Source organism: Podarcis erhardii (assembly GCF_964252035.2).
Source record: "Podarcis erhardii genome assembly, chromosome: 1".
NCBI classification, from domain to species: domain Eukaryota; kingdom Metazoa; phylum Chordata; class Lepidosauria; order Squamata; family Lacertidae; genus Podarcis; species Podarcis erhardii.
The window spans coordinates 139,166,442-139,188,132 of NC_138497.1; the positions used below are offsets into that span (position 1 = coordinate 139,166,442).

General features: G+C 40.8%; 1 protein-coding gene across 3 annotated transcripts in view; it reads left to right on the forward strand.

Moving 5' to 3' along the window:
- MYL1 (myosin light chain 1) overlaps positions 1–18,933 on the forward strand; it is a 29,050-nt gene extending 10,117 nt beyond the window's left edge. Inside the window, exons 1-7 of one of the 3 annotated variants that reach the window (XM_081849987.1) lie at positions 3,470–3,593; positions 4,389–4,413; positions 8,651–8,794; positions 11,752–11,925; positions 14,138–14,215; positions 17,817–17,871; positions 18,618–18,933. In XM_081849987.1, coding sequence (XP_081706113.1) covers positions 3,591–3,593; positions 4,389–4,413; positions 8,651–8,794; positions 11,752–11,925; positions 14,138–14,215; positions 17,817–17,845 — 453 coding nt within the window. In that variant the 5' untranslated portion in view covers positions 3,470–3,590 and the 3' untranslated portion in view covers positions 17,846–17,871; positions 18,618–18,933. Of the gene's footprint in view, positions 1–3,469; positions 3,594–4,388; positions 4,414–4,678; positions 4,707–8,650; positions 8,795–11,751; positions 11,926–14,137; positions 14,216–17,816; positions 17,872–18,617 lie in introns of those variants that run through there. The other 2 variants (XM_081849986.1, XM_081849985.1) reach the window with 2 other exon arrangements.
- Positions 18,934–21,691: the final 2,758 nt, after the last annotated feature.

The following is a 21,691-nucleotide window of genomic DNA, read 5'->3' on the forward strand; positions in this document are numbered from 1 at the left end:
ATGATTCTGTGTGTTTTGTTTTACTTGTGAGCCAGCTAGAGGCTTTTTTCCATAAGCAGAATATAAATTCATTGGACAGTGAATAATAATTCCCATATCACTTCATCCTGACTCACTCCCCTCTTCTTCCCCAGCATTTTGTGGCTCACCTCAGGTGCCAGCCCAGGTCCCCATAGCATCTTTCAAAAGCACCCAAGCAGGATTTGCCTTGAGGAGGAGAGGCTAGCAAAACTGAATACCTCTTAAAGGGCCCCACCTGCATTCTGCTGAATAGTACGTTGTTGTCAGAGCTGCCTCTAGGTCCCAGCTCACAGAGGACCAACGCCCGGTTGATGTAATGTACAAGAGTCTTTATTGAAGTTTAGTTTCCATTTCAAACCCCAGAGCGTGCAGCCCTACGTCTTGGCCCTAGACTGGCGAAGTCCCCTCTGAGTCACTACCCCTTCCGCACCAGTTTAAGATCCTAGCCCGGCTCCACCTCCTGCGCTGTTCCTTCCTCCTCTGGGTCCTTCTGCCCCCTGGGGTTTCCTCCCTCCTGGACTCTTCTGACGCTGACCCCCCTGAGTCTTGCCCTTCCTTCTGGCGGGCTTTAGGACCTGGCTCCCTATCCGGGCTACCTGCTGTGCCGCTCGCCTGTACATTTGAACTTGGCGCGCGCGCCCAGCCGGTGACTTTCCTCTTGACCGTTTCCCTGCTCTCCGATGGAGGCGTGGCCAATCCTGACTCATCTCCTCCCTCTGGTGGTGAGAAGACTGGTCCCGATGCCTGGGACTCCTCCCCCCCACTACGCTCTGGTGGGGACACTGGTCCTGATTTCCAACTGCTGCTCAGGGAGTCCCCGCTGGCCCCTTCCTTCTGGGGTTTCCCCCTTGGCACCCCCCTTGCCCTGGCCATCGGCGCTCCTCTCTGTGAATCTTCCGATTCGCTGGAGAGACTCGTGGACTCTCTCTGACCACTGTCACTGCCTACACCCCCCTCGGATTCCTCCTCCTCACTCTCCATTTGCTCCTTCTCCTGTGTCTCTGCTCCTGAACCCCTGACAGTTGTCAAAACCAAACCAAACCCAGAAGGCACAAAGGCAAAGGGATCTGTAGAGAATCCATTTTGCTTCAGCCTCGACACACGCAGACTCTGTACTGCTGAGGAATACAACTCATGTAAGATTCCCCAGCTTTCTTCTTACGCACCAATCAAGGCCTCATCCTGTCTAAACCAGTATTACCTCTGAAGAACTGACAGGTCAACCCTGATAATTTTCGAAGTGATTTGGGCTGTAATTCTGCACCGGTTTACAGGTGGGTAAGTCCCATTGGGTGGATCTACTCAGCAATCTATAGTCTAGAAGCAAGCCAATCCCATAATGCCAATTTAGCTGTATCTAAGAATTTCTACTGTTACAGCTGGGAAACAACTTCACTCACGAAGTTTCAGCCTCCCTTTCAAAGAGAAAAATCCTTTCTTACCCACAGCAACAGAAGTGCAAAAATGGCCTGGTTTGTGGGGCCGGATGTGCATTCTCCTTGCTTGTAGGATGCCATCTATAGTGCTGGTGTGGCCCCACTCCTGCCTTTAACCCAAATTTACATGGGATTCATTCATGAATCTCATATTCTGAAAGTTTCTATGGGGTGAGTTTATTGGAAATGTAACCATGCCCTGAAGAATGACCAATCTTGGTCTTGCGGCTCAACAAGGAAAAAATACCTCCTGATAATAGATTTGGCATAGGAACTGAATGCCCTACTCCAGATGCTCCTCTTCACCTGTTAATTAGGAACTGTAGTTGTAGAACTTTATTAGTTACAAATTATTAAATATAATTGGAAATAATGATAGCATGGCAATTACTTGTTTAGCCAATGAAAAGGAATTAGGATTTTTCCCACAGCAAGCTTCACATTTCATTATGTCCAAGGGGCATAACACATTTAACACATTTAACACATTTCATTATGTCCAGAGTCCTTTTTAGCGCATTCTGGAAGCAATGTTGAGTCCCATTCTGTTACCTCTAAAACTGTGGTAATTATCAATTAATTTTCAAACAAGGTAAATTACTCTACTTTTTTTACCTGAACCAGAATCAAACCTGAGACATGGGTTTAAATTGTTGAACATAAACAAAACTGCATAAAAGCAAAATATATTTAAAATGTGGTCTCCCTACCCACACTTTAATATGCAAGTTAGATATGCAAGTTTTGTATTTTGTAGCTACTAGAAATGTCAAAGAATGGCAAGGGCAATGTTACAGGGATTGCAAATAAACCTGTAAATGTAGTGAGGGAAATGGTCGTATTCCAAACTCCTGTCTCTGAATATGCTACCAGCTTTTTATTATAATAATGGGAACCCTCTCCTGTCTGTCATGAACCAGCAGCATATCATTTTTCCAAAACCTACATGAGCTACATTTTATCACGATTCACAAAATCTAAAAATACAGAATCTTATGAATCATACATACTTTAAATGCTAGAAGTAATTCAGATTACATATTTGACTTGGTGGCAACCACCAAGCTGTTCAGTTTTGTTCTTAAGGCTATCAAGCCAATTGGTTGGCTAAGTCAAACTATTTGAATCTAATTTTACACCCCTAAGGTCCAATTCACATATTGCTCATGGATGTTGTAAAATCACTGAGCTCATGGTAAAATCATCCCATCAGTTCTACACAGGTGAATGTTTTCTGAATGTTTGTTTGATGTGGAATTCACTATGCCAGATTGAACTATTGAAGGCTAAAGTTTGCTCTGTCTTAGTAAAATGCCACATTACATAGGAGACAATATAGACTCATCACTCAAAACTGATATGGTAAAATCATCTTAACAGTGGCTTTACCATGTTCAAAATTAATGCATGAATCAAGCCAAATTTATAATAAAACCTGCTACTTCTTCTTGGATCTTTAATCATTTCCTTTGTGAACTTAACCTGGGAGTAACATTCCCTTAACATAGTGGATCTCACTTCAAGTAAACCTGCCTAACTCTCTGCCTTAACTGGCAAGTGAACTATGCTGACTGAAAGCAGGAGGGGTGGTTTCCCTGGTGTGTAATAATTCGGGATCAAGCTTCTTAAATTCGCTGGCTAGAAAATGTCGTTCTCAATACCAAAGGTATCAGACCTAGCTGAAAATGCTTAAGGCAGCCAGCTGGAGAAACCCTTGAGAGGTCCACTGTCCCACCAGCTGGCTCAATAGGAACAGGCGTCCATAAGCGATAAGCCTTTTTTGAGGAAGACTACATAAGGAATGTTCCATCTTTACGCTGCAGAGTGAAGAAGTGCTGACAGGATTCAAACTCAGGAAAGCAAGCAGCAGCTCCCTGCCTGCTCTTCACCCTCCTAAAAATAGTGCCTACGAGAGGTCCATCAAGAAATGGATCCTTCTTTGCCTTTGCCCTAAGAAAGTTAAAGAACTCCCCTAGGGGGAGTGGCCACTACTCTCTGACACTTAATCCTGCCCATGATGTCACTGGCCTAAGTTAAATAAGAAGAAATAAGGCCAGGGAGTCAGGACCACTCTCAGGGATTCAGGCAGCTTCCAGCCTTGCCTCCTCCTCTTCCCTTCCAACTTTCGCAATCATGGTGGGTGCAGGAGAAAATTAGTTCTGCATAGTGAGCCAGTGGTTTGATCTAACATTGTCATTTTCAAGTGTGTAATTAATGCATAGCATAAGGGAGTCAGAGAACCAATATAGTGTCCTACCAAAATCATGCAGGAGTGTGTGCATCTATTCTTATTGTTAATGTGAAATTACTGGGATTATTTGGGAAATCTTGTCTTATGTAATAGCTCGCATGTTTCCCGTCTTTTATAGCAGGTTGTTGTTATCAATAGTCTGTAATTCATGTTTGCTGAAATATATGTGCAGTAGAATCCAGATGCACAACCTGCCTATGAACAGTAACAAAATGGCATGTTTTTAAAATAAAGGCTTAAAGGACATATGGGTCTTAAACCTTCTGTTTTATTAGTTCTTTTGAATGTAGTATTTATTGCACAATGATATTTTTGATTTACATTATGTTCTCTACTGTAATGCAATAATATGTTCCTCTAAAAAGGATTAGGATATTTAGCTCATACTGTGCTTCTGATTGTGTGCAGGAAGACACTATAATGGACTTCAAATACTTACATGACATTGTTATCTGCTTTTATTATTATTATTATTATTTCTAACATAAACTGCTTTTGGAGGGCTTTGTCCTGAAAGGTGGCCTAGAAAGATTTCAAATAATGGAATACATAAAATACATTTGTGGCCAAATTAGTTCACATAAACACACTATAGGATATGTATAACTTTTGTCTGTCAATGCAATTTTCCCTCCAAGAGTACTAGCTTTTTACTTTCCTCTCTCTTTTGCCAAATGCAGTCCTTCAGCGCTGATCAGATTGCTGGTAAGTGGAACATAAATTCAATTCCCTGCGTGTTGATGTGATTCATTGCACGGAACATCAAATACTGGATACTCATTAGCTTAAGTAGGCATTGTTCCATTAGCAACCTGGTGGCATCTCAGCTACACTTGAAAAATCGGACAAAATCCTTTTCTTTGCATCTTGGGAAGATGTTTCAAGGAGCAAGCTGGATGCTGTCTAGTCCAACAAGTCTTTTTTTTTTAAAAAAAAGGGGGCTTTTTGTGATTGATTTTTTTTCTAACAGATCGAGTTCTCCAAGGAACAACAGGATGGTAAGTTTATGGGGAGAGCCAGTAACCATAGAGAGAGGTATTTTAATACCATTGGAATATGCTCGCTGGTATAAACAGTGAAGCTAAATTGACTTTAGTCATGTAGACTTCCACCACTTAAAGATCAGGCCACAGATTCCAAATCACTTCTTTAGATGTTTTATGTTTTGCTGTTGCCTGCCTTGAAGCACAGATCACAAGAGAGTGCTGCCTTCTCCTTTTGGCACATAGCTCTTCAGAGAGCTGGTAAGGCAGTAATGAGAGAATGAGGTTTAAAGCCATTAGTAAGGAAGAAAGCAGAGAAACAAAAATCTATAAATGTTGCATATTGATAAATAAATAAATGAAGACAATGCATGTATGATTATGACTCCTAGGAAATACTAAGGGAATATCAAGCTGTATTGCTGGAGTGGGGCAGAGCTAAATCAATTTAACTAAGAATATGGTATGTAATATGAGTGTCATGAATTAAAGGGAATTTGAGGCTTATTTATTTATTTATTTATTTATTGTAATCAGCCTGTTGTATACATTTCATAATTCCAGTAAATTAATGTTCCTACCCCCACAAAAAATCTTTGTGTCTTTGTCAGACAAAAGAAACAAATAGCCCAACTTTATCAATTAAATATCCTAAAATATTACTTCTGTAAAGATAGTTTTATTTGATACCAATTTATGTAAGTCTTTTATTATTCAATTAAAAGCAAGACACCTTTATCACTAACACCACAGACCTAATCTTCTCTACTCAGAAGTAAATCCTATTGAATTCAATGGTGGTTACTCCCAAGTAAATGAGGCTAGAATTACAGCCTTATAGTAGTAGCATTATAAGGCTTCTTGCCTATCATCCATTTTAATGCAATGTCACAGCAGTTGAATGGCATGTTGATATGCTACCACTCATACGTAGGATCAATATACTACAACGCTTTGGATTTTATTTGTCAAATAATTGGCTTGCATTATGTGATTTAAGATATGAGTATATGATGCAGAATGCCCCAGATATGGTGAATGTCAGCATTCACTGGTATATCTACAAAGAGCTTGGTGGGGTGGGGGATATATATCTGTTTTCAGGTATTCACAAAATTTCTCTGGATTTCCAACATTCACATTTAAATGGCAACATTCAGCAAAATCTGGATGTTCACTGTAACATGGGGATTCTAAATGAAACCATCAAATGGCAAGATTTCTTTAACTTGATTTGATATGCCCTTGCTATAGTGAGTACCTATTGTTTTTTTACATTTCTTAGACCTATAAATTGAATGAAAAACTCACCTTGCCTAGAATGTACCTTTGAATTAAAAAGCTCTCTCTCCAGCTTCACATTCTGCATTAACAACTTTCACAAGCAATACATTCCAGATTAAAGGGTATTCTTGGAGTTGCTTGTTAAGGTGACCATAGATTGATTAATTTGCTAGATTAATTTTAAATCAGTCAAAACCAAAGTATTTCAAAACAAAAGAGCTGGCCAACATTTAGTAAGAACACTTTTAACAATTGAAACACTTTCTTTAGTCATATTAAACTGCTATAAAAGAAATGTTGCCCCCAGTTAATATCAATTTTATGGCTTATTAAAAAGTTGACAAACACCTAGCCAATTAAAGAAGACGTGGAAGAACCCTAAAATAAAATTTTTACTTCTGGGTTAATAAATAAATTATTGCACTGCGCAACATGAAGGGGGGTAAAATCAGAATCCCAGCTGTGTCTTTAAGCACCCACACACACCTGTGGACTTAGCTTCACATTCTGCCTACTGCAAAAACATATTTTTAAACCTATTGAGATCTTGCATGGAGGGGAGAGGAAAGAATTTCAGTCACAATGCGTGCCTATAAAGAAAGGAAACATCTCTGGCCTTCCAATTGTTTCAGCAATGCCCATCTGTTCTTGGGCTGCAAATTCACTGATCCAAAATGCAGAGCAAAAAGAATCTGAGGGACAGAAGAACGTGCTTGAAGCATACTTTACTGAGCCTATTATTACCGTTAAAAATTTGCATTTTACATTCCCGAAAGTGGGTAGTCTTTTAAAAAGAAGAATAAAAATGGTGATGAGTTGGTGATGAGATCTTCCATTGGTGTAAATGAGTGAAGTTCTGTTGTTTGTAGCCACTCAGGAAATATCAAATGTGAGCCTGGGAGCATGTAGCCGTCTCGTCTCTTCAATTCTAAAAGGCCAGAACTTTATGAGCTGTAATGAGAGAGGGCTAGCTATTGAAGTGCCTTGCAGGTCTCAACGCATCAGACAGTGAGGGGATTAATATCAGATATATTGGGTTACAGACTAGCCACCGCACGTCCTGCCTCAGCAATTTAGGAGAGGGCTAGGGAACTTCTTGAGGCAGTATAAGGAGGGCAAGAGGGAGCACCAAAATAGTACAGCTTCACAAGCACCCAGGAGAAAATGAATGGAGGCTGCATAATTTGCCCCATGGGCTTACTGAGCCTGCGTCGACCGAAAGACGGAAGGAGCAGAGTTATATATAAAGCAGAAATTTACACTTTGCCAGGCATGATGTGGCTTCAGAACAAATTCCAAATTTGTCTAGAAGAAATTTCAAAACTGCTCTGTGGCGACTGCAGTTAGGTGACACTCTGGGTTCTTAACAGCCTTATAAATGCAGTGTAGAAGGTGAAAACTTTAAACCCCTCCAAAGACACACCTATTCACGCTGTCTTGCCTTTCTGTAGGACCTGCTTGCTTTCCCGGATTATTCATACAGCTTCGCTTCTATGCCTCTCAAAGTACTTTTACTGTCAAGACACAATGCTTGCTATTTTCAGCTGCTAGTTGTGTCAGATCCTTTTTCCATTTTCTGAACTTTTTGGCTGTCTGCAATGGCCCCCTGTAACCATAATTGCAAGGTTCTGCCTTCCTTTATATGATGATATCAATGATGGTGTGATATTGATTTATACCCCTCCCTTTTCTTGTAATGGGACCCAAGGTCTCTTACAGATAAAAATAAGAACCATTAAAAACACAGGAAAGACAACTGAACATGGATATTAATTAATTAATATTAATTAATATTTTATTTAATTAATATTTAATTAAGAATTAAATATAGATATTAATTAAACGGCATTTCCATGCACTGCTCTGGTTCGCCAGAAGCGGCTTAGTCATGCTGGCCACATGTACGCCGGCTCCCTCGGACCAATAAAGTGAGATGAGCGCCGCAATCCTAGAGTCGGCCACGACTGGACCTAATGGTCAGGGGTCCCTTTACCTTTTTTATTAGTTAATTAAAACTATATACATATATAACATCTATATGCATGCAGGCAGTTACGATAAAAGCTCCTACATGTGACACAGCCCCGTTGCTTCAGCCGCAGAGGAGAGTAACCAAAAATGGTGAGCGATCCACACCAGTGCTTCCTTCTGTGGAGACTCCACTCAGGCAATCTCTCTCTCTCAAAAGTGGGGTGACAGCAGATAGGCAGAGTTTTCCCGGGGATCAGGTGTCAGAGCAGATGCCCCAGCTCATATCTTACCTCCTCCTCCATGGGGCTATAGCAATGTGGGTGTTTCACATGGAGGATTTTAAAATGTATCAACCTTATCAGGGCTCTATTAGCCATCATAAGATATGGTAAACAGTCAATATTTATTGGGGACAGGGTTGTGAACCAAAGGGGCTCACTGCTTCCATGAAACTACACATTTTTTTTAAAAAAGGGACAAGGGAGGGGGCCAAATCTCAGCTTGTAATGGCTATTAGAGGCAAAAAATGGGGGGGGGGGGTGTAAAAATAAATTTGATACTACCAGTAAAATTATGCAAATGTCACACCACTGGAATTTTGTTGCAGAGAAAGTGGCCCTATTAATATTTAAACCATAGTAGATACAAACTAGTGTATGGGCAAGTTGTTTGGCTATGGTGACACTGACACTTTCCTCTTGCAGACTTTAAGGAGGCCTTCCTCCTTTTCGACAGGACTGGTGAAAGCAAGATCACCCTAAGCCAGGTTGGAGATGTCATTCGTGCTTTGGGGCAGAACCCCACCAATGCTGAGGTCAAGAAGATCATGGGCAACCCCAGCAATGAGGGTAATGACTCTGAGATGAAATGGTCCATAATATGTCCTCTTAACGTTCACTCAAATTCTCCTTTCCCACTACCTTAATTTTAGTGAAGATGGAGTGTGCTTTCCTCTTATACAAGCCTTGACCACACAAGCATTTGTGGGGGTGGGGTTTTTATTTTAAAAAAATTAAAGCATTTAATATTTTGTTATTATGGACATGAGTTTGTAGAACTTGTGAATGTGCAAAGTAATTTTTTCAGCTCAACAGTTTTATTCCAGCTTTGTTGTTGTTGTTGTTGTTGTTGTTGTTTAGTCGTGTCCGACTCTTCGTGAACCTGTAGAATAGACCAGAGCATGCCAGGCACTCGCCCCCCTGCTGGCGTCTTTATTCTCTTGGATCGACTCAACGGGTTTACTCCCAGATGGTTGGACTGAGGCAATAGTTATTCCAATCTATAAAAAAGGACCTATGCCAGACCCGGCGAGCTATAGACCAATCAGCCTTCTGCCTATACCCAGCAAACTATATGCCAAACATCTTTATATTAAGCTAACTAGCTGGCTGGAAACTGAAGCTATTCTAGTGGAAGAGCAAGCGGGTTTCAGACAAGGCAGATCCACCATAGACCATTGCTTCACCCTAGCCTATTTAATTGACAAATATGCCAAAAAAACCCGTGGGGTGCTATATGCAGCCTTTATCGATCTAAAGGCTGCTTTCGATTCAATTCCACGTGCAAGACTCTGGGATAAATTGAGCACATCAAGTATAGACAAAAGACTATTATTTCTGATCAGCTGTTTATATAAAGACACGGTGCTGCATGTAAGAACTTCGTTAAATGGCCATCTTATAGGACCAGTTCCTGTCAGCAAGGGGGTCAAGCAAGGTTGCATCCTGGCCCCAGTTCTATTCAACTTTTACATCAATGATATGGTTAACTGTTTGTCATCTCCGGACTTCCACGCCCCCAAACTGGCTGACAAATCAATATCAGTACTTTTGTATGCTGATGATGCGATACTCCTATCTCGAACAAGAATAGGCTTAAATAGGCTCATAGGTGAACTTTCAGCATACTGCAGGAGAGAGCAACTGGCAATAAACTATCAGAAAACCAAAATTATGGTTTTTGCAAGGAAACACAGACAGTACAGCTGGAGGATGGATAACCAGACAATTGAACAGGTTAAAGCCTTCAAATATCTGGGCATCGTTTTCCAGTCGACTGGGTCCTGGGATGTCCATCAAAAATGTGCCAAAGAAAAAGCAGCTCAAAGTATTAAGATGCTGTCCCGCTTCTTTTACACGAAGGGGGGCAGATACATCCCAGCAGCCCTTGAAGTTTTTCAAGCAAAACCTCTGGCGCAGTTACTGTATGGGGCACAAATCTGGACGGGGAACCACTGCTCCAGTCTTGAAACTGTTCAGTCTAAATTCCTAAGGCAGATATTCGGCGTCCCCACCTGTGTTCCAAACGCAGCATTACGACTCGAGGCCTGCCTTCCATCTGTAGAAACTCAGACCTGGCAAAGAACATTCAACTATTGGCTTCGTCTTAATCTAAATCCACCTGGTCTACTGCCTCTAGTAATGCAAGACCCTCACAAAAGCAAGTGGTTCAAAACTGTGCATCAAAAACTCCTTACATGCGGTTTGCATTCACAGTCCCTACTATCAATGGGCCTCATTAAAGCAAAGAGTCTAATAGGCCAGCGCCTGAAAGACATTGAACGGCAAAACAACCTGACTATCTTAAAGAAACTGTGCCCATGGTATACCTACTCTCCCCCTTCTCATTTTGACTCCCCAGCTTCATATCTGTTTAAATTAACCATCCCAAAATACAGACGTGCCTTTACATTGGCTAGATGGGATGTTCTTCCTTCTGCCGTACTCGAAGGTCGTTATCAAAAGACTCCATGCCAGGCACTCCTGTCTTCCACTGCCTCCCTCAGTTTGGTCCAACTCATGTTAGTAGCTTCCAGCTACCCACCCAAATTAAAATCCTGATGTCTTTGATGAGAAAGAATCAAGCATGTGCCAAGGGCATATCTGAAGACATATGATACAGCTACTTCATGAAATTAAATAGTTCAAGATCTGACTAGTGCCTGGTGGGACCTATATAAACTGACTTGAAATTGCCGTCTGTACTGAGCCCCTTAAGCCCCCATCACCTCACCAGTAGCTAGATTAACTATTTCCAGGAATCAGAAGTCTTGATTAGCTTTTAACACTTGCTGAATCCAAGGATTAGAGGGGCCTAGCCAGGATTTTTGTTAGGGGGGCAAGCTTTTGTTGGGGGAGGCAGAACCTCAGTTAAGTATTTTTATTGCTTTTTATTGATTTACAGGGGGCAGCTTCCCGCATCCCCCCTTGGTTGCCCCCATGGGTCTGGCACTCCTCACCCCACAACTCATAACAATATCTAACTCACAGCCCCTTGTTTTCTTTTCCTTTAAAGCTGTTAGCAAGCTTTACCAGTGTGAAGGTGCTATACGAAAAGCCATAGTACACAGCACTAGAAACACCACTATAAAACTATAATAAATAGATAATGCATGAAATAAATAGCGTGTTCAAATTAAACTACAGATCCTTTTTCACAAGCAGTGCAACCACTGTGTGCTTGTGTTTCCTTAGAAATGGAGCTGGACAACCATTAAATTATGATTCCTTTAAATTATGATTCCTGTAAAAACCGTCCTCCTCCACTGAATACAGATTTGCCTCCTTTATGTGTATGTAGCATCACCTGATGATAAGTACAACAATAAGCAAAGACTTCAGTGTTTTATGACTACCTGAAAGCTTTGGCAGTAGTGCCATATTGTGAAGGAAGAAATTTAATTTCTAAAGGAAGCATAGTTTTGGTTGAGAAACAGATGTAAATCACAGGATAGCACTTCAGGAGAACTTCCTAAAGCATCACAAATATATCTGAGAACATTGTTGATAATGTTGTTTTATTGTAGAGATGAATGCCAAGAAAATTGGGTTTGAAGAGTTCCTGCCCATGATGCAAGCAGCAGCCAATAACAAGGACCAGGGCGGCTTTGAAGACTTCGTTGAAGGTCTGCGTGTCTTTGACAAAGAGGGCAATGGGACCGTCATGGGTGCTGAACTCCGTCATGTATTGGCCACTCTGGGTAAGGCTTCCAAAAGTCCTCATAGGGTTGGAAGGAACCATAAAGGCCATCTGGTCCAAGCCCGTGCAATACAGGAATATTTTGCCCAACATGGGGCTTGAACCCCTGGCCCTGTGTTAACTGTACTACAGATATGTTTTGTTTTTATAAAAGTTACATTCCTTTGGCTTTCTTCAGTTAAATCTGGGAACTGGAATTTTGGTCAGAGCACCGAGAATTCTCTGTAAGGGATCCCAAGGCTTTCCATCCCCTTAAACCAAGCACTGGAGTCCTCTGAGAGATGGGTTGGAATAAAAATAGGAAAATAAAGTAAATGTTTCTGGAGCTGGAGAAGATTAACTTTTTAGCCACTTTAAATCTATATTGGCATTAGTGCCCAATTATTATTTCCAATGTAATAAAACGGATATTTCTAATAGCAAAGGCCTATTTATTTAAATTTGGATAATCCACACTTTCCCTGAAGTATAACAATGTGATATAAAACATTCAAGATTATAATAAAATAACTAAAAGTGTAATTAAAAGTAACTCTTTACCATGGCTGTTGATACCTGAGGTGTATGTTTTTGGACCCACCTTATTTTTAAGGTTGGAAGTTGTTTTAAGTTGTTTTTATATTATGTTTTAATGATGTAGCCCACCTGAGATCTTAGCATGGAGGGCAGGTAATACAAACATACATACAGACATCAATAAAGCATCATTAAATCCTGGTTGGTTAAAAAGAAATATATTTCAAAGACACTGAGAATCATACAACCGCAGGAACAGAGCATGTGATCTCAGGGGGTGAAACTTAATTTTTGCAAATTTCTTCAGTGAAGGGTCTTAAAAATCTGTTTTAGAGTTTGAGGAATTTATATTTGCTATTATTTTGTGATTAGACAACATTCAGCTTGGTAATTTGATTTGATGAAGGTTTCAAAAAACTAGATAATTTTAATTTTACCTTCTGAAAATGTCAGGTAATGATGATAGATTGATAGATGATAGATAGATAGATAGATAGATAGATAGATAGATAGATGATAGATAGATGATGACAAGAATATAAACTACAAGTCCAAGCGCTTGGCAATTGTTTGCAATGATTTCCGTGCAATTTTACAAACATTTTATTTACCAAGCAAAACGTAAGTATATTAATTTAACCAAAATATCTTTTGAATTCCCAAGTCATGTTACAACTTTTTAGATCCATCATATTTGGAATTTGAAAGTTGAATAATTCAACATGCCCTTTTGCAGGGGTACCTCTCCTTTGATATCCTGTGTGGTCATGGATCTGTTGTGAGCACCTAGAAAGTTGCTTCCACAGCAGCAGGAAACATAGGTGATCCACCCTGAGTTCTGCATGTCAGCATTTTGACTGCCTAACCACATTGCACCCTTGGCTGAAAGTCCACATAGATTGCTACAACACCGCAAGTCCCATGACATCGGAAATGAAGAGCTATCAGAACAGATACACTGACCTAGTTTGTACATCTACAGTTAAAATGTGGTTTAACTGGAACGAGGAGTGTGCTGGTGCATGCTGCTCAGAAGTCTCCACTTCAGATCTCCCCCACCCTATTCCTGCTGTTGTCATTCCAGGGAGGAGATAAACCAGAGGCCAGCTGATTGTTACACGTGAACCAGCGCTCGTAGTTTGTTTATCTGAAAGAAACCATGAGCCAGGAAGCTAAGAACAAACTAAGAACAAACTGCTTGGGCTTTCTTTGGAGTGAAACACACCATGAGTGATAGCTGACACATAACACAAAGCCAGTCTCTTGTTTGCCCCCCACCCCACAGCACAGCATAGGCCTCTGTAAGAACAGGATGCTGAACTAAATGTGTCTTTGGTCAGATCCAGCAGGGCTTTTATTATATTTAGATCTGTAAACTGCTTAGAAGCAATTTTGGCACATAAGCAGTATAGTCGTACCTTACTTCTCGAATGTAGTCTGTTCTGGAAGTCTATTCGACTTTCGAAAACCAAGGCTCAGCTTCCAACTGGCTGCAGGAGCTTCCTGCACTCAAGAGGAAGCTGTGTTGGATGTTCATCATCTAAAAATGTTCAAAAACGGAATGTTCAAAAACTTACTTCCTGGTTTTGGGCATTTGGAAGCCAAAATGTATGAAGCCAAATGTACCAAGGTGTTCGAGAACCAAGATACGACTGTATATAACATCATCACCACCATAAATATCTTCTGTGGTTTAGGTGAGAAGATGAAGGAAGAAGAAGTAGAGGAACTGATGAAAGGGCAGGAAGACTCCAACGGCTGCATCAACTACGAGGGTAAGTTCCACTATACAGTAGGGGAAAGCAGCCATGGGGTGGGGTCAAATGAAAGAGGGCAGCAGTGCTGGAGGAAGGAGAATTTAACACTTCCCTCACCCATGCTGTTTTCCCAAGTAAATTGCACACCCCAAGCTGCTATTTTCTTTGCTTTGCTTTGCCAGAGACCCAATATAAAACAGTGGTACCTGTGATTTCCTCCCCAGTAGCTTTGGGGAAACCGTGCAGGAGGAAAGGGAGAAATATCCTCTCCCCAGCACTATTTCACTAGTGTATTCCATCCCTCACCCAAGCACAGATGCCTTTCCTTTTTAAGTTGGCATATCAGATCATGGATTTCTCATGTCACATCTGTTTGTGCTCTGAAGAGATGCTGGGGATTGAACTTAGGACCTTCTGCATGCAAAGCAGATGCTCAACCACTGAGCCACGTCCCCCTCCCAAATGATGGGGCTGAATCTGTCGTGTGCCCTTATCAGCAGCCCAATGCGGACAAGCTCATTGCAGGGGAAAGTGGGTGGCCAGTGTCCAAAGCGAGAGAGAAAAGAAGTGGGATGGTTAGCCCACGTTCATGTCCACCGGAAAAGAAAGGAGATTGTTTATGGGGCCACATGAAAAGTATGGTATCCCTCGCCCACTTTCAGCACTGAGAATGGTGCATGAATAGCAGCGGTTTCTCTTTTCGCCTAGGTTGAAATCCAACACTCCTGGCACTGGAACACCTGTCTTTCCATGAAAGGAATGAAAGGCTCCCTATCATTACTACACCAGCCATGATGCTTTTGAGCTATTAATTTATTAGATGTTGAGCTTTTCAGCATTTCCCAATGACTTCTCCCAATGATTTCATGTAGGTTTGGGTTGAAGTGTCATCAGTCTGCAGATGACACTTGGTCAGCTCTACCTCAGCTCCCCACAGGCTGTTGAACTTTTCAACCAATGACTGGAGGCTGTACAGGGTTGGATGAGAATGAACAGGCTGAAATTGAATCCATTGGGCAGGGAAACCCATAACTTTGGACAGAGTCTTACATTGGTCTTAGATGAAGCTGTGCTCCTCTCAAAGGACCATGTTTGCAGTTTGGGAGTGTGACCCTGAACTCAGAGCAAATTGGGGGTGTTCAGGTGGCAGCAGTGGCCAAGGATGCTTTTTGCCAGTTTAGGTTGGTATGCCAGCTGTGATCCTATTTGGAGAGCAGAGCTTGCCTCACTTACTCATGCACTAGTGACATCTAGACTAGACTACTATAATGCACTTCATGTCAGAGGTGCCTTTAAAGGTGGTCTGGTAACTTTGATTGGTACAAAACACGGTCACTTGGAAACCGGGCATTTGGAACATATTTCACTAATATTGCATCAGTTGCACTGGTTGCCAATGCATTTCTGGGCCCAATTCAGTGTGCCCAAAATGGTTTGGAGACAGGTTCATCTGTACCTGTCTCAACCTGCCCTAATGTAAAGCTCTACCTTGCAGGTCCTGCTAATATGCCAGCCTCCAAAGATGGTTAGGTTGCTGGGCACTTTCAACAGTTGTTTCATGGCTGTCCTGTGTGAGATCAAGCAGACTTCACTCCTCAGGCTTCTTACTATGGTCTGACTCCACTGGGGGTTGTTGCTGTTGTTGTGCTTATGCTGACTTTTAATAGCATTTTGAAGGAAGCAGCTGCTCTAAATGCTCAAAATGGTTTAAATATTAGGTTTTATTTTGTATATCATGATAAGTCCAACATATAAACAAACAAACAAACAAACGAAGAGCAGCTGGAGAAATCCCTGCATGGCTTCACTTGAAAAGCAACAGGCAGGGATCAGAGAGAAATGCCATAAGTGTGGCTTCCAGAGCGTGGGGTAATGTGGAAGCTGGAATGACTGTTAAAGGGGGGGGGGAGGACAATTACCGTAGCTTGAAAAAAATGCAATGACAGAAAGGGATCAGGAATTACATGAAAAAAGGACTCTGAACCATTAGCAGATCCTCATAGAATCACAGAAGTCTTGGAAGGGACCCTGAGGGTCATCTAGCCCAACCCTCTGCAATACAGGAATCTCAAAATGTGGTCTCCATCCAGCTCTATCTACAAGAACGGCAAAGACAGGGGCGTCTTACCCATAGAGGCTAGTGGCGCAGGGCACCAAGTTCTGGAGGCTGCCAGGGAAGAGGCGGAGGCTGGACGTGGCACCTCCTGGCATCAACTCGCCGCCTGCCTCCGCCATGCCGCACTGAAGCAGCACCATGCCCAGAGCCTCCGCCTGCCATGGCCACCACGGCACGAAGCGGCCAGCTGAGCCGCGAGCCTCTGTGTCCAGCCTCCGCCTCTTCCCCGCCGGAGGAGCTGCCCTCCAGCCGCTGCCCGCCTCCTCCAGCTCCGCAAAGCTGTGCATGTAGCCGGCAGCGCTGTCCTCCCTAAAAACGATCGGCAACTCTGGGAAAGGGGGGGGCGGCGGCAGAGGGATATTTGCACCACGGCACCGGATACGCTTAAGATGGCCCTGTGCAAAGACAACCTGATTACTTTGTGAGGTAGCTGGGACTGAAGCAACAGGGCCCAAGAGTGTACAGTATGAGAAGTAATCCCAAGAAAGACAGGAGATCAGAGAATTCACATCTCACTTTGAATTTATCAGTGCTGTCATTTGTCAACTGGTGGCAGGTGCTACTAATTAAATGAGGTGATAGTCAAGTTTTATTTTTTTATTATCATTCTCATAAATTTACACACCACAATTGTAAAAAGCCTCAAAGCAGTTTACAAAAAGGTGAAACAGTAACATCATTGTAAATTTACAACCGTACCTTAAAACATACAAAAGTTAAAATACTAAAACAGATTAACCTTATCTCAACTTTCTAAGCATCTGGGTAGGCTTGTCTAAAGGGGAATGTTTTTAGCAGGCACCAAAAAGAGGACAGTGAAGGCACCTTCTTGCTCTCAATAGGCAGGAAATTTCAAAGTGCAGGCACTACCACACTAAACAATCAGTTGAATGGGCACATGTTGGGTAAGGCAACCTCATAGTTTTACTCAGAGCGGGTCCATTTAAATTAATGGACCTAACTTAGTCGTGTTCATTAATTTAAATGGGTCTACTCTGAGTAAAACTTAGTTAAATACCACCGACAGGGTTCAGCTCATGTTGCAATTCTACTACTGGCTCATCAGTTCCACTGAAATATGCTCTCAGTACAGAAGAATTTTGACACATCTGGAAATGTCTGTTTAATTTTTATATATACTAACAGTGAACACAGTTCTATTGAGAGCTTGTTCTTAAGGAGCTAAAATGATGCCAGCCTTGCATGAGAAGAAAGTAGCAGTAGCAGCGGGTTGAGGGAGAACCCCAAAGTTTGCAGAAGTACCAAAACAAAAAACAAAAAAACCCACACCTCGGGGGGGCGGGAATCCTAGTCCTAATAGTCCAATGTGGACCAAGCACACTCTGTGGGTATGGAATGCTGACTGGCTCTTGGGGAAGGGAAAAAGAAAACCGAGAGGGAGGTGGATTGGGATGGAGTGTCCTGAGCAGGAGCACTCGATACTGCAATGTCTTTTTCAAGTTCCCTGCTTCCATGACGTATTGATTATGTTTTATTCCACAGCATTTGTGAGGCACATCATGTCTGTCTAAACAGATTTCTCAAGACACGTAGTTTGGTAAGTTGCTTCTGTACACGTGCTCTGGTTTCTTTCGCACTTCTATTTGTGGGTGCCTTTTATTATCTGCATGTAGCCAGCAGTAGCACTGAGCTACTATAGGCGGCATCCCTACCAGTATCAGCTGAATTTCTGTGGGTGACAATTTGAAAAGAGCTGCATTGGTTTATAATACAAAAAGGACCCTGTGACATTTAATCCCTTTCAAGGCTTTGACACAACTGTAACAAGTACATAAATAAGGCATGGCCCAGCCCAAGTGAATGGTGTTTCAGTCCCACTTAGAGCAATTCTGTCTCTCATTAAAGTCCGTTAGAAGAGCTTCACTTGGGCTGGATTGTGTCCACAATTCCTGTCTAATGCTGACTTTTCTCTAAGATAAGGATTTCTCTATGATTCTTAAACATAGATCATAGGCACACAAAAATAACTAATGGCAGCATTGGGGCTTTAATCATATTATACATTTCATTCTGATCTCCAAATAACCTGACATAAACACTTAGGATCTTATGTGGTCTCATCAGTAGATCCAGAAGATACCAAGTCAGCTATGGCTGACCAGGAACGAGTTGTTATCAGTCTCAGTTTTCATATCTGTAAAATGGAACTATTGCTGCCTACTCATAGGGTTATTTCAGAGAGAAAGTATTTATTGCAGGTTGAAAATGTAAATATAGGCATTCCCCCCCCCCAACTTATAATAAAATACAGAATCTAATGATATTTGCTTTGCTTTTTGACAGAACAAGATCAGTGGGCACTTGAGATCTACAAATCTAGGAAACTATTGCTCCATCCAGTAACACCATCCTAGAACCTTAAAGGATTGTAATAGATGCCTTCCAATCATCCCCTTTTTTAAAGCCATCAGCATCAGACACCAATTGAATCTCAAAGTTTTTACACTTCACAGAAGAAGCACTTGCCAAGGCAAATGAGGACTACATTGCCACAGCTGTTAAGCCCAATTATCTTTTTCCATATTGTCCACCATGAAAACAGTGTATGTTCTTGGCCGGGGGAATACGAATCTGATAATAAATCTCTGTGGTCAGTGAATGGCTGGAAAATCTTTCTTTAATCTGTTCAGATCCCCATTAAAACAAATTTGAAGTCTTAATTTATTTTCTCTATATGTTGTATTCCATACAATAAAGTTTTATCAAAAAAAGATATTATCTGGGGTTCAATTTGATTTCATGTAGATCCAAGAGCGGTTTTAATTCCTTGGGGCTGAGAGATAGAGTGAATTTTTTAACAGTTCTTCAATGGTTTCAAATTTTTCATTGGAACATATTCAATTCTTATCCAAGAAAACTTCAGAATGTCCATTAATTACTTTAATTGGCCAGTACATTCTTTACAACTTATTAATTGAAGGGACAGGTGCCAGGCAGCTGGTGAATAAGGAATTAAATTATCTCTGTCCTAGGCATGTGCCCTTTAGCATCCTCCCAGTTCCTCGTGGCTCAAAGGAATGGAAGGAATGAGCATATGGTAATAATGGTAATGTCTCTTCCTACCAAAGTAGGTAGCAAAAGTCAGAAGCAACAGGTTCCATTGAATTTGGAGATGTTGGCAAAGAGTGCCCTTTAAAAATGTGTTTATAAACTATTTTAGGAATGCCACTAAAATGCATTTGCCACATTGAACTTAAAAGCTAACTTGCACCATGCAAAATAGCTCATTTAGAATTTTCTAAAGTGGAATTTCGTAAGACTGAGCCATAAAGTAGAACTTCCAGTTTGAATCAAACACAGAGCCTAACTTATCATCAGCTTGGAAATGGGAGATCTGTGATTCAAATCAGAATTTTACAAAAAATGTGAGACCCAACAACAAATATTTTCATTTTAACTGCATTTCAAATGTGAGTAAAAAATTATTGGGCCACCTAGATGGAGTACAACAATCACAGCCACTTGTGTTTATATATATATATATATATATATATATATATATATATATTCCAATACATTTATACATTTTTAACCAAATTGTAACAAAACATCTCTTTTGGACTTCCTTCAGCTTCCCTGGAAATCATCCATGTTTATCTCTTAATTACGCATTCCCTTTACACATATTGCCATTTATCTTCCCTCTCCCCTCTATTTCTTTTTTGACAATATCTCTCAGTTTTTACAGCGCCTCTCGAAACCCCACTAGCGTTGTTTGTATATCGCATATATTTTTCAGATACTCTACAAACTTTCCCCAGTCTTCAATGAACCTTTGGTCTCGGGCATATCTGATTTTCCCAGTTAATTTGTCCAGTTCCGCATAATCTGTCAATTTCAATCTCCATTCTTCTATTGTTGGTAATTCCTCTTGTTTCCATTTTTGAGCCAATAAAGTCCTTGCCGCTGTAACTGCATACTGAAAGAGTTTACAGTCTTTTCTTCTTATTTCTTTTCCTGTCATTCCTAAAAGAAAGGCTTCTGGTTTCTTCACAAAAGTAAATTTCAACATCTTTTTCAATTCATTATAAATGGCATCCCAGAAACCTTTCACCTTCTTACATTCCCACCACATATGGTAAAATGTTCCTTCTTTTTCTTTACATTTCCAGCACTTATTACATGTCTGATACATTTTTGCTAATTTTACCGGTGTGATATACCATCTGTAAAACATTTTCATAACATTTTCCTTCAACGCAGTACATGCAGTAAATTTCAGATTTTCTTTCCACAATTTTTCCCAATCGTCAAATTGTATATTATAACCGAAGTCTTTGGCCCATTGTATCATTACCGATTTAACCTCTTCATCTTTCATGTTCCATTCCAACAGTATTTTATACATTTTTGACAGAATTTTACATTTATTATTTATTATATCGACTTGAAACTTTGAATCTTTTAATCAATCTCTCTTTAATATCTTCATTCTGTATCTCCGGCACTGATCTCAGCCTCAGATTCACCTCCCTCTGTCTCAGTTCATTCATAGCTATCACATCTTTAATATCTTCCTGTGCTTTATTTATTTCCATCATGTTCACTTTCATCTTCTTTTCTTCCCGTTTCACCTCTTTCATTTCTAATTTAACCTTTTTCATCCCTTCTTCCAATGATAAAGTTCTTTTTGATACCTCTCTTATTTGTCCTTTCAATTCATTGACCGTCTCGTCAGTTTTTTTGTCCATTTTGCCAATTTTACTATCCACTTGCTCTAATTTTGTTTCCAAATTCTTTTCACTTTGTTTAATTTCTGCAAACATTTTCAATATTTCTGCTTTGAAGTCCGATTCTTGCTTAGATGCTCTCCTTTCTGTTGGTGTCACCCCCTCCACCCCTTTCTTCTGTTGGTATGCCATTTCTCCCTTCTACAACCTCCCTCCCCAATCCTTCACCGAACTGCCTTACAGTACAAAACCCTATTCATTAAATTAGCCAATAATCAATTATTGTATACCAAATTCGGATGATAAATTTTAAACAATTTTTACAATTTCAATTATTGAATTATAATATGTCCACTTCCAAAAAAGTAGGGAGTAGAGTAGGGAGTAGAATAGGGATATAGTAGTAGTGGGTATAAAAAAGAAAAAAGAAAAGTACAATATGTAGAGAGGGGTATCTTTTGAGAGAAGGGGTACCCAGATAGGTAAGTTGTCGGGTTATCTCCTTTTAATAACTTCAAAGGAGAAAAGGAGAAGCCAAATCCAAAATCCAAGCCAAAGTACAGGACCGTCTTCTTGCCCCCAATTGGGCTAATCCTTAATTAGAATCTTCTCTTTCGCTTCCTCCCATATAAAATTGTAATCCAATTATAATCCAAAGAATTTGTAATCCAAATATTTTCTTTTATA